The sequence below is a fragment of the Oryza sativa genome, chromosome 6 (assembly GCF_034140825.1).
Source record: "Oryza sativa Japonica Group chromosome 6, ASM3414082v1".
NCBI classification, from domain to species: domain Eukaryota; kingdom Viridiplantae; phylum Streptophyta; class Magnoliopsida; order Poales; family Poaceae; genus Oryza; species Oryza sativa.
Window position 1 is genome coordinate 25,260,358 of NC_089040.1, and position 12,987 is coordinate 25,273,344.

At 44.4% G+C, this 12,987-nt stretch overlaps 1 protein-coding gene across 1 annotated transcript; it reads right to left on the reverse strand.

Annotated features, from left to right (window-relative positions):
* Positions 1-1,260: 1,260 nt before the first annotated feature.
* On the reverse strand, positions 1,261-7,637 carry LOC4341516 (glycine dehydrogenase (decarboxylating), mitochondrial). Its single transcript, XM_015788171.3, has 15 exons — positions 6,382-7,637; positions 6,026-6,271; positions 5,852-5,929; positions 5,657-5,757; positions 5,372-5,567; positions 5,164-5,289; positions 4,895-5,080; positions 4,104-4,217; positions 3,505-3,657; positions 2,685-2,873; positions 2,519-2,596; positions 2,311-2,436; positions 2,124-2,222; positions 1,727-1,844; positions 1,261-1,617 (listed from the first exon to the last, which is right to left on the reverse strand). Exons 1-15 carry the CDS (start codon positions 7,570-7,572, stop codon positions 1,523-1,525), a joined length of 3,096 nt encoding a protein of 1,031 aa, XP_015643657.1. The 5' UTR covers positions 7,573-7,637; the 3' UTR covers positions 1,261-1,522.
* Positions 7,638-12,987: the final 5,350 nt, after the last annotated feature.

Below are 12,987 nucleotides of genomic sequence, written 5' to 3' on the forward strand. Positions count from 1 at the left end.
AGGGTGGCCATTTTGGATGAATAAACTACTATTGAGTCGAATCAGAAAGAGGATGTGGATGCTCACCAGGATACCCTCCCCTGCTCTGCTTGAGATCGGCAGCCGCGACGCGACTCGTCTTGGCGGCGGCGCGAGGAGCGGAGGAGACAACGGGGGGCGCGCTATTACGATTGATGCACCTGCCCGCCGTCTCTCTTCCTCTACAGCTTCCCCGCGTGGACGACACCGACATCCCTTTGCCGGCGCTGGGGAGGAGAACTGTGAATCCGTCGATACTTGGGGGCAATCCGAGCATTTCAAAAAAAAATCTCACCACTTTCATCCCAAAAATGAAAAAAATAATACTTTCGGTGTGCTACTGCCAATTACACAACTTTTGCAGTGTCCATAGACAGTGTCACGTTTTTTTTTATCCATCAGCCAATTACATGTTTTTTGTGTATCCTATTGTAAATTTTACCATAATATTTAATGAACTTTTCACCTCTGGCGCATTTCCATCTTTTGTGTGCCTAGATTTAATGAACTTTTCACCTCTGTTTCAGGTTACAAAACTTTCTAGTATTGCCCACATTTATATAGATGTTAATGAATCTAGTCACATATATGTGTGCCTAGATTCATTAACATCTATATAAATATGAGCAATACTAGAAAGTCTTATAATATGAAACGGAATAAGTATTACCAAGTTTAAATCTCAAAACATATGAAACGTCTTAAATCAGATTGTAGGTGATAGGAGACGTCTAGTGCTATCACTGTACACAACTACTCAGTAACACAATCCTGCTGTTTCGTACTAACACTTCTGCTTCTTCTGTGAAGATGAAGCATAAATAGGCCCATTTGACAGAACTGCCTCAACTGGTGCCACTCATTCTCCGTTCAAAATGAAATGTCATCACTCATCCCTGAATATTCATAAATATTCTTATGTATGAATACAAAAGCTAATAGAGTGTGAAAGGGCATGTAATCTAGTAGTTGCAATGACCTGAATAGCATCCCAAGATCCTGAGTTCAAATATCTATATGAGCAAATTTTAGATTAAGTTATTTGTTGAGGGCTAAGTTTCCTGTTTGATAGGCTAAGTTCCTAATTTAAAAAGGTTGCATATATCCGGTTGGACGTAAAGATCAGGTAAAAAATACCCTTCTCTAAATAAAACAATACTCCTAGCTAATAGAGTAATAGCTACCATTTTCTTTCCTATTTTTCTTTTTATTTCCCTATATGGATAGAGCGCATGCGCAAGATGAATCATAACTTCTTTTCCTGTACTCAGCAGTGTAGCAATGCTAGTCAATAAAGCTAATTTCACCTTTGAACGGGAATGGGGAAGCAATGGAGTAGAGAATTACAGGAGAAGGTGGCAGCTGAGGAGAGAATCAGGAGCTGTCACAAAGCTATATACAAGTTGGGAAGCTGAACGAGAAGAGAGCATATGCTTCCCTCCTACAGGAAGCATTATGACTTGTTGGTGCTGTTTTACAAATCTGGGTGATTATCGGAAGATCGTCATGCGGTAGCAGCTGCAGCTTCTTCTGCGACTTGGGATCCCTGTTGCAGAGTGCAGATGAGGTTGCGATCCCCGTACACATTGTCCACGCGACCTGGTAAGAGCACACAGACACGGCAGAATACAGATTAGGTTGGTGTCAAATTGTGTTGAGCAAATTAAGAGCGATCTTTTGGAGACACAGAAAGCAAGCAAGTAGGTACATGTTGTTGGCCAGAACTTGGCGCCCCGAAGCCACGCTGCAGGGAACGCAGCATACTCCCTGGAGTACGGCTTAGTCCATGAGTCGCTCATCAGAAGTTGGGGCGGGTGAGGAGCACTCTGCACAACAACGGAACAAAACAAGAATCACATGTCAACATCCTGGTGATGCAAGAGCTATGCAGCCGCCTCATGTTTGAACTTTTGAGTTTGGACCATGCTAATGTATCTCCAAAATTGCATACAGCATGAGGACTAGGATTGAACGGGGTCTACTAACATCTTATATAACCTATAAGAATTGGGGGTAAGAACATAATTGCCCGTATATAGATAGATAGGTGTTACGAACTTACAATCTAATATATGAAAACAGATAGCGGTATAGTAGTATTTTACCTTGAGGACGTTGTTGTTCACATCTGCTTTGCCACTTTCTATCTCTGCAATTTCTTCCCTGATTGAGATTAGAGCATCACAGAACCTATCTAGTTCGGCCTGCGAGATAATTGATGTGACATTAAGCTCATATAAAAGAATGGTTGGTACAATGCTAAGGAATATAGTATGTGTTTTAGTGTTTTACCTTGCTTTCACTTTCAGTTGGTTCAATCATAAGTGTGCCTGGAACAGGCCATGACATAGTAGGTGCATGGAATCCATAGTCCATCAAACGCTTTGCAACATCCTCTGGCTCTATACCAGCAGTCGTCTGCAAAAGGTTGCGATATCCAATTAAGAAAATTGAAATGCATAACTCAAGGTCCAAATGCCAAAATAACTATGATAGATACCTTAAATCCTCTTAAATCAATAATGAACTCATGGGCAACAGTTCCATTGACTCCACGGAAAAGAACTGGGTAGTGTTTCTGTACAGGTAACATGGTAAAACTTAGAAAACTAGTTCAAACACAATCAAACTAGGTAGCAATAGGTGATCACGAGTAACAAATATACCTCCAGACGCTTTGTCATGTAGTTTGCATTCAAGATTGCAATCTTTGAAGCATCAGTGAGACCCTTAGAACCCATCATGGCTATGTATGTGTAGGAAATTGGTAGAATCAACGCTGATCCCCATGGGGCAGCAGAAATGGTACCAAGAGGGTCGGTTTTCTCAGGGAGAGGGAAGCCACCGGTGGTGATCTGATAATTACAGAATTAATCTAGTTAATGAAGTAGCATCTGCTTTTTTTTGTTAAAAAGAATGATGGAATTATGAACGAACACTTCTGGTTTTAGTACCGAATGTGGTTTAGTAGTTTTATCATCAACAAAAACTTCTACAGCATTTTTTTACATAATATCACCGTACTATGCTTTTGATATGAAAAATGATGCAGGCAAGTCTTGCTTCAGGAGTTTAGGTTAATATAAAATGAAAATAAGGTGTCACTTAGCATACCCACCTAAGCTAATGTGGCACCAAGAAAGCGAGAAAATAAAACCAGCAATAGTTCTCGAGTTGAAGGAGTTAGGATTACAAGGAAACTAGTTTTTAAAAATCAACACAGCATTGTTGATGACATAGAGAAATGTATGTTTGTGTGGAATCCTCTGAAATATACTCAGTCCAACACATCATAAAAGACTAGTTATAGAGTGTAACATGATTTCGTATAATTTGCCTAATTCTGTAAAAGAGTAAAGATGGAATTTTTCTAAGGTCGTCTAGCATTCTGTGTTATATCAATCTTGTCTAATATTTCAAGGTAAGTGTTGGGCATTGAGCATTAATCTGTTTAGATTATCAGCACATTGAATTCAGAGCACCTACCACTGGATGAGATGGTAAAAATGGTGCTAAGTGCTTCTTAACACCAATAGGACCCATTCCAGGACCACCCCCACCATGTGGAATGCAGAATGTCTTGTGAAGGTTAAGGTGGCAAACATCTGCTCCAATAAAGCCAGGGCTTGTCAATCCGACCTGTAAAAAGACAACTTCTGTTAGTTAGGGAGTGTATTGAATATTTTTGGCTCGACAGATGGGGTTTTTTGAAATTACGATAACAGAAGTTCTCAATTGGGATCAGATGAACTTGGAGAAAGCTTATCATATTTTATTGAAGATAGCATATCTCAGCATAATTAATTGGATAAGGGTCATTGAAAGATAAACATGCAAATGAAAGTTGGTACTTCTGTGTTTGTTTCAAAACAAGGTATACTTGTGTTTGGAACTGAATTAAAATAGACTTGTTACATAAACATGTTTAGTATAATTCATAGGCACAACTAATTGTTTTTTTAATCATCGCCATGCCAAAAGGCCATCTGTACGATTTATAGAGCCTCACCCCAATGCGTTCCAATCCATCAAGACTTGAAGAGAGCATGCTAGACTGATGGCATGATAAACTGCAAACAACTAACCTGAGCATTCATGTTAGCTCCATCCATGTAGACCTGCCCACCGTTCTCATGAATTATCATGCATATCTCATCAATGCCTTCTTCATAGACTCCATGGGTCGAAGGATAGGTAACCTGGTGAACAGAGCAACCACGCAACATTCTGTTACTTTACGCATAAGGCCAACATATTTCAAAATCTTGTTTTATAAATCAAATCAACCTGAGTGAACTATTATGTTTCTATGCCCATAATAAAAAAAATCTTATTCACAAATCACCCGCGGACTATAGCCTATATGGAAAAGAGCAATTTTACAATCCTTGAGAAGATACCATGAGGTACTAAAAATTTAGTGTAAAATTTGGTACCTCCTAGTAATTAGATACCAGGAGGTATCAACTTTACAATGGAAAAAGTGGTATCTCATGGTACCTTCTCAAAGACTATAAAATTGCTCATATGGAAAAAGATAAACTAAACTAACTGGGGATTTGTTTCTATTATATATGTCGATTAACTTCAAATTATTGAATGTATACAAATACAGCCACTATAGGGATCATGTTATGGAGCAGCTATCTGGTTTCTATCCTAATATATATTAGAAACAACAAAAAGTACAGAAATAGCCTTATGACTTTAAGCAACACGCTAAATATAGCGAAAAGGTGATGCAGTGATAGTACAGTATTAGAAAACTAGCTCTAAATTTAACAGTGAATAGTTGACCAGAGAGACCATAGGCATTCCACAGTACTACCAGAAGACCAGATAAATGATAACATTTACAGAGCAAAAAGAACAGTACCATAAGAGCAGCCAAGTTGTCCTTGTTTGCTTCAGCAGCTTTCCTCAACTCCTCGATGTTAATGTTACCTTTGGAATCAGTTCCAACAGCAACAATCTTCATTCCACACATAGCAGCACTTGCAGGATTTGTACCATGGGCTGACACAGGAATGATACAGACATCCCGGTGGTAGTCTCCTCTTGCCTGCAGTTTTTATAACATGGTTTGTAAATATAAAATGTGAAACAAAACAGGAGAGCTATGCCAACTTATTTATGATGACATACCCTGTGGTAAGCACGGATAACCATCAATCCGGCATACTCCCCTGAAGCACCAGCATTTGGTTGCAAAGAGAAAGAATCAAAGCCAGTGATCTTGCACAGCAGATCGCCCAAGTCATCAAACATTTCCTTCATCACAAAACAAGCCATTTCAGATCATCTGATGAACAGTTTGCATTTAGAAACTAAACAAATGCTGAATTCCCCTCACATGATATCCTGCGGCTTGGTCAGTAGGTGCAAATGGGTGCATGTTTGCAAAGTTGGGGTAGGTGACAGGCATCATCTCCACTGTAGCATTTAGTTTCATAGTGCAAGAACCAAGAGGGATCATACTGTGGCACAGTGAAAGGTCCTTGGATTGCAACTTGTACAGGTAGCGGAGAAGCTCATGCTCTGTATGGTACCTGGAAGCCCACAACATAAGTTCAGTTTTATCTTTTAACACTGCAAGAAATTAGTGAAGAAAAGCAGCATGCCTTTTAACATCACATACATGTTAAAGATCGGGTGGGTTAAGTAGGGGCTCTTGCGCACAAGGCTACTCGGAATTGAGCTTGAGACCTCTGGTGCGAGGGATTCAGCAGTGAAGTTCACCTAAAAATGATTGTAACGACACATCATTTTAATATCACGATCCAATTTCACTATCAAGCACACAAATTTTTGCGCCAATTGAATGATTACTTACTGGCTTGCCACCATTGAACACCTTGAACAGCTTGTCGACATCCTCCAAGGTTGTGGTCTCATCAAAGGCAACGGTTATCTGCAACACATCACAACTTGAATTGAATGCTCAACACTCAACATCAACAAACTCACTCGGTTGCAATACAAGGGAAACATCAACAGAAAAGCGAACCGTGGTTGCATCAACGACACGAAGGTTCATCTCGTTCTTGCAGGCCTCCTGGGCAATCGCATTCGCGTCAGCGACCTTGACCTTGACAGTGTCGAAGAAGGGCAGCTCCTGCACCGTCACTGTTCCGAGCTTCTTCAATCCTTGGGCAAATGTACCAGCCAGTCCATGTACACGGTCGGCAATTGCCTTTAGCCCCTCGGGACCATGGTAGACAGCATACATCGCTGCCATGTTGGCGAGCAAGGCCTACACCACAGCCAATCTTTATCACTACCGACTAGTAAATTCATCGTATCTCTTATCGCCTCTGTCGCTGTCAGGCATTTTGGTGAACGGGTGGCGTGCGTGTAGTGTACCTGGGCAGTGCAGATGTTGCTGGTGGCCTTGTCGCGGCGGATGTGCTGCTCCCGGGTCTGCATCGCCATCCGGAGCGCGGGCTTGCCGCTGGAATCGACGCTGACGCCGATGATGCGGCCGGGCATGAGGCGCTTGTACTCCTGGGACGTGGCGAGGAACGCGGCGTGCGGGCCGCCGTACCCCATGGGCACGCCGAACCGCTGCGCGGAGCCGACGGCGATGTCGGCACCGATCTCGCCGGGCGGGCGCAGCGAGGTGAGCGCGAGCAGGTCGGTGGCCATGACCACCTTGACGCCGTGCGCGTGCGCGTCCCTGACGAACTCCGCGTAGTCCAGCACCTCCCCCTCCGTGCCGGGGTACTGCACGAGCACCCCGCACACGTCGCCGCTGCCGTAGTCGAAGTCCTTGGCGTCCGCGACGACGACGTTGAGGTCGAACCCGGCGGCGCGCGTCTGGCACACGTCGATGGTCTGCGGGTGGCAGTTGGAGGCGATGAGGAAGGTCTTCTTCTTGGACTTGAGGATGCCGTTGCACATGGCCATGGCCTCGGCGGCGGCGGTGGCCTCGTCGAGCAGCGAGGCGTTGGACATGGGGAGGCCGGTGAGGTCGGCGACCATGGTCTGGTAGTTGAGCAGCGACTCGAGGCGACCCTGCGCGATCTCCGCCTGGTACGGCGTGTACTGCGTGTACCACGCCGGGTTCTCCATGAGGTTGCGCAGGATCACCGCGGGGACGTGGGTGTTGTAGTACCCCATCCCGATGAAGGACTTGTAGGCCCTGTTCATGGCGGCGAGGCGCTGCATGTGCTCGATCATCTCGGACTCGGTGAACCCGGCGTCGAACCTCCCGGAGAAGCGCATCTCCGGCGCGCGGATGGCGGCCGGGACGGTGGCGTCGATGAGCGCGTCGACGGTGCCGAACCCGCACTCCGACGCCATCGCCGCCTGCTCCGCCGGCGTCGCCGAGTTGTGCCGCCGCGGGAACGTGTCGCTCGGCTGCAGCGCCGACGCCGACACGGGCCGCCGCCCCGTGGTGTACTGGTGGGGCGCCGGGCGTGGGGGGGCGCGCGGGCGCGACCCCTTGGCCAGGGTCGAGATGCCGCGGGACGGGGCCGCCGGGGACTCCGCCGTCGCCGCCGCGAGGAGGCGGCGCAGCAGCGCGCGGTTGGCGAGGCGGCGTGCGCGCTCCATCCTGAGATTGGAGGACGAGGGTTTAGGTGAGGGCCTCCTCCACTCTCCTGCCGATAAGAGCGGCTGTGTGGTTTGGGTGCTCCACTGCCTTTTCTACCGGCAGCGGCTGGCCTCCTCGTCCATGCAAACGCCATCCGCTTCCTCCGCCTCCCGTTGCTGATCACTGTGTCAGCGCCCACGTCATCTCCCGTGCTCTCCACCTCACTCCACAATAACTTGGCGGCTGCTCCTCACCGGAGTAGAGGGAGAAAGAAAGAATGAAGAAATAATAATACTTTCTCCGACGCTAAATATTTTTAAAGCCGTTAATTTTTTTACATTTATTTAACCGTACATCTTATTAAGTTAATTAAAAACTTAAGTAATTATTAATTTTTTTTCATATCATTTAATTTATTGTTAAATATACTTTTATTTATATATATATATAGTTTTATATATTTAAAAAGAAATTAAATAAAACGAACGATCCAATATATTTAAAAAGTTAACTGTATGAGTAAAAAAAATGTCATGTGTGGTTTGGTGGATCCGGGGGGTAGGGCCAGGACGACGTTGGTTGGGACCACCAACCGCCAAAGAATCTCCCGTGCGGGTGGGAGGCCGGATGTCGCTGTTCCACTCCTTCCGGCGAGTGGCCTGGCTCGTCCATAGAAAAAACCGTTCTTCTTTGCTGAATTTGATAGGCAAGAGCTGCATATAAAAGTGGATATTGGTATGACTGTGGCCAAGCCAACCCTACTTGTATACGGGCGTAGTTGCAATCATTTCTCCACATGAATTCCTTCCTAGGCTACAAAGCAAAAAGGAGGATAATTTAACCACACCACAATAGTGCAGTTTAATAATGGAAAGATCTCTAGGTTGCATTTGTAGAGTTCTTTTTCTCAAAGAAGCTTGTCGATTCTCGGGTGGTGTTTGGATGGGACTAAAAACTTTTAGTCCTGGTCACATCGTATATTTGATACTAATTAAAAGTATTAAATTTAGACTAATGACAAAACCCATTTCATAACCCTAGACTAATTCGTGAGATGAATCTATTGAGCCTAATTAATCCATGATTAGCCTATATGATGCTACAGTAAACATTCTCTAATTATGGATTAATTAGGCTTAAAAAATTGTCTCGTGAATTAACTCTCATTTGTGTAATCAGTTTTGTAAATAGTCTATATTTAATACTCCAAATTAGTGTCCAAACATCTGATGTAATAGGGAATAAAGTTTATTCCCTGGATTCAAACACCACCTCAGTACATGCACTAAAAGGCAAGGATAACCAACATCGTGTGCTCCTCGCACATAAAAAAGAACGATCCATTAGTACGTGACTAAATAAATATTAGCTAATATATTTTTTAAAAATAGATTAATATGATTTTTTAAAGTGACTTTCGTATGGAATTTTTTTTTGCAAAAGAAGCTCATTTTTACAGTTTGAAAAGTATGTACCTGAAAAACGAGGTAGGGAAGTCGGTAACTCAACACACGAACAAAAATGCAAGTGGGTTGTGCACATAGCATGTCCCTTTGTTTATGAAACAAACAATACGGGCAGTGGGACTAGGGGTATCAAGTGCTGCCACAGAGTTGTTTATGGAACAAACGGACAACTTTGCCCAGTGTTACCACAATGGGGGAGACTAATGGGCGATTGATCGCCAGGGGGTGATCGGTTTGCCCCCCCCCCCCCCCCCGCGCCTCCCTCTTCTCCCCTTCCTCCTCCCTTTCTTCTATTTCTACTACAGTACACCACACAAATTTTTTTAAAAAACAAAAGTTAGAAAAATTTATGTATAGAAATACTATATATAAAAATTTGAATTCAAATTCAAATTTGAATCTCGGATATGTAAACTTTTGACTTATAAACTTTGGGTAGAAATACTATATATAAACTTTAGATGTATAGAAATACTATATATACAGATGTATAGAAATACTATATATACAAAATATTTGAATTCAAAATTAAATTTGAATCAGATATAATTCAAATTCAAATTTGAAATGGGTATATAAACTTTTGACTTATAAACTTTAGATCTATAAACTTTAGATGTATAGAAATACTATATATACAAAATATTTAAATTCAAATTCAAATTTGAATCGGATATATAAACTTTTGGTTTAGATGTGTAAACTTGAGGTGTATAAATTTTAGGTATATAAATTTACTAAAATAGAAAAGTAATGCAGTGCCAAAAAAGGAAACCAGGTGGAGGGGTGGAGCCGTGGAGGGAGGGAGGGGGGAGGGGATCGATCGCCAAACAGCATTTCCGACCACAATGTATCAAGTGGTGTCACAAAGTGAGCATCCACCCCCACAAAAAAAAAGAAAAAAATCATAAATAGTAACAAGAAAAGATTGCACTAACCAAGTGGAGTGATATGATTCTCAATAAAAACGAGGAAGGGGGAAAAATAGTGATTGGCCTCAGATAATTATGGACGAGATGAAAACAACATGTATGGTAACCACACTTCCTGGGAAGATTTTTCTTCGTTTAGTATATGTGGAATACTGGAATCTACACAAATACTATTTGGCTAGATTTCCCTGTAGTCTTATCATGTCAAAGAGGATTTTTTTTTCAGGTTCAAGTGTTCTCTACTGAGTTTTATGTGTCAAATATCATTTTCTCAAATATCCCATACGTATCTTCAGCTACTCAGTAAGGTCTAATCGTCAAAGATATGGATCAAATTAATGATCAATGCGAGTGAATCCTATTCCACACCGAGGGACAAAATATTCTGTATATGCATGAATTTATCGAGTTCATCAAAACTTGAAGAAACTGAATAGAGAACTGTCGATATGGAAACAACTGAAAAATGTTCATAGATTACAAATCGAACAGATCAGTTTATAAGAAGTTCGGCTGAATTCTGTTGCAACATACTACTACCATCTTGAGACAGATAATTTCTCTTATTCCCTCTGCATTTGCTCGAGTTGCTAGCAAAACACAAGGCGGTCGAGCTAAAAAACGTAAGTTTATAAGGGTGTGTTTGGTTGGGCTGTGGCTTTTAAAAAAGTAGCTGTGTGCTGTGACTTTTTGAAAAGTAGCGGTGGAATATGGGCTGTAACTTTTGAAAAAGCTCGTTTGGTTCAACAGCTGTGGCTTTTGATATAACTAGTCCCGCTGACAAGCGGGCCCAACATGTCATACACACGTGAAAAAAAAAAGAAAAGGGAGATGGCCATGGCAAAGAGGAGCGGCGGCGGCAGTTCGGCGAGGAGGACGCGCGGCGGGGCGGCGAGGACGCGCAGCGAGCAGGACGTGCGGCGGGGAGGCAGACGCGGCGGCGAGGAGGACGCGCGGCGGGGCGGCAAGGAGGACGTGCGGCGGGGAGGCAGACGCGCGGCGGCTCGGCGAGGAGGAGCGGCGGCGGCGGCTCGTCAGCTCGGCGAGGAGGACACGCGCGCCGCTTTGCCGGGATGTTGCTACCTTGCCAGGAGGAGAAGGGGCGTCGTCAGACGGGGAGGAGAAGGGGCGGCGCCACCGTCGAGCGGGGAGGGGGCGGAGTGGGCCGGCGGGGACGAGAGGAGGAGCGGCGGCGTCTTGGCGAGGAGGAGGAGCGACGGTGGTGGCAGCTCATCGAGGCGACGCAGCGTCGGGCGGGGAGGGCGGCGACCAGTGTCAGGCGGGGAGGGCAGGGAGGGCGGCGGCCGGCGTCGGGCGGGGAGAGCGGCGGTAGGCGTTGGGAGGGGACGGCGGCCGCTGGCTGGCCGGAGGGCAGATGCGCCGCTCCATCCCCGCGTCGGGCGCGTGTGACGAAGCGAGAGGAGATAGGAATAGAATGTCGAACCGTTTTTTCATAATGGCAGAGGTGGGTAATTTTTTCTCTCAAAAGCGGGTGAAAGTAGGGGTAGAGGTACTTTTTATTTGTACTACACTAAAAGCTGGCTTTGAGCAAAATAGCTGTGACTTTTGAACTCTTTAGTTGGCTTTTAGCTTTTACAAAAGTAAAAGCAGGTTAAAAAACCTAACCAAGCACATCCTAAATCATACTAATTGTTGAGGCCTGAGGGGATTCTGAGGCTGTTTTTGTTGCCACTGTGAGGAGGATAGCCTGGCCGGACGTGCGCCTATGTCACACCGGAACCCGGCAGGAAAAGCAGGCGGAGCCGGGCTTCTCGTCACGTCTCTCTCCCTGACAGCCCTGCCGCTCAAGTCCCTGAGCGGCGCAGCATAACCTTTTTGGGCTTGGGGTTGAAACTGATACTCTGGACGAATCGCTTGCGCGCATGCGTTGCCACTCCTGTCTTGTCTTCGCTAATGCACGGGCACGCCCGGCGGAGCGGAGGTTCAACTAAACTACTGGGAGCATTCGTAGGCATAGGGGTGGGCAGAAAAAGACCGAACCAAAAAGATCGAGATCGAGAAATTCGGTCCTACGTAGTGAAAGACCGAATTTTGTTCGGTCAATTCGGTTAGTCTCCTTGGGTAACCGAATAGACCGAATTATCAAAAAATGTCTAAATACAACTTACAATCCACTATGTTTAATAGGATTAAACTCTAATTTTCACATCCCTACTTCTTCTAGGCATGCAACCTAATAAGAGTCTTTACTCATAAGTGCTTACGAATTTTTTTGTGATTTTTGTATTGAAAATTTCCATTATTTTTTTGCATATATGAAAATGTTGTTGAGTTTCGGTCAAGACCGAGACGACCGAGACCGAATTTGTCAGTCTTGACATTTTTTCACTGAAATTCGGTCTTCACTTTTCAAAGACCGAAAGACCGAAGACTGAGACCGAAATTTTCGGTTAGACCGAATGCCCACCCCTACCCTGTTTAGTTCATAAAAAAAAAAGTTCACGTCGTCACATCAAAAGTTTAGACATATGCATGGAGTATTGAATGTATAAAAAAACAATTATACAGACTGCGTGTAAATTGCGAGATGAATCTTTTAAGCCTAATTGCGTCATGATTGGACAATGTGGTGCTACAGTAACATCTGCTAATAACAGATTAATTCGGCTTAATAAATTCGTCTCGCAGTTTCCTGGCGTAATCTGTAATCTGTTTTGTATTAGACTATGTACGTTTAATACTTCAAATGTGTGTCCGTTTATCCGATGTGATGACTAAACCCAAAAATTTTCCCCATCTAAACAAGGCAGTAGGTTGGGCCATTTCGCCGAAGGCATTCAAAGAAGAACTTCTATTCCCCGGTCACGGAGGGCTTAGTTTTTTTTTTTTAACACCACGGAGGGCTTAGTTGAAATGGCTCTGGTGATCAGGGGAGAGGTGGCAATTCTTCAAGTAGGTGCCGTCAAAGTAGCTCACTGGGAGGCATGTTGTCGTCAAAATCAGGAGATCGTCGCGCTCGGGCAAGATAAGCATCGCGTCATGGCCCAGCTCGGAGGAGGAGCTCGTCGCTGCTCGT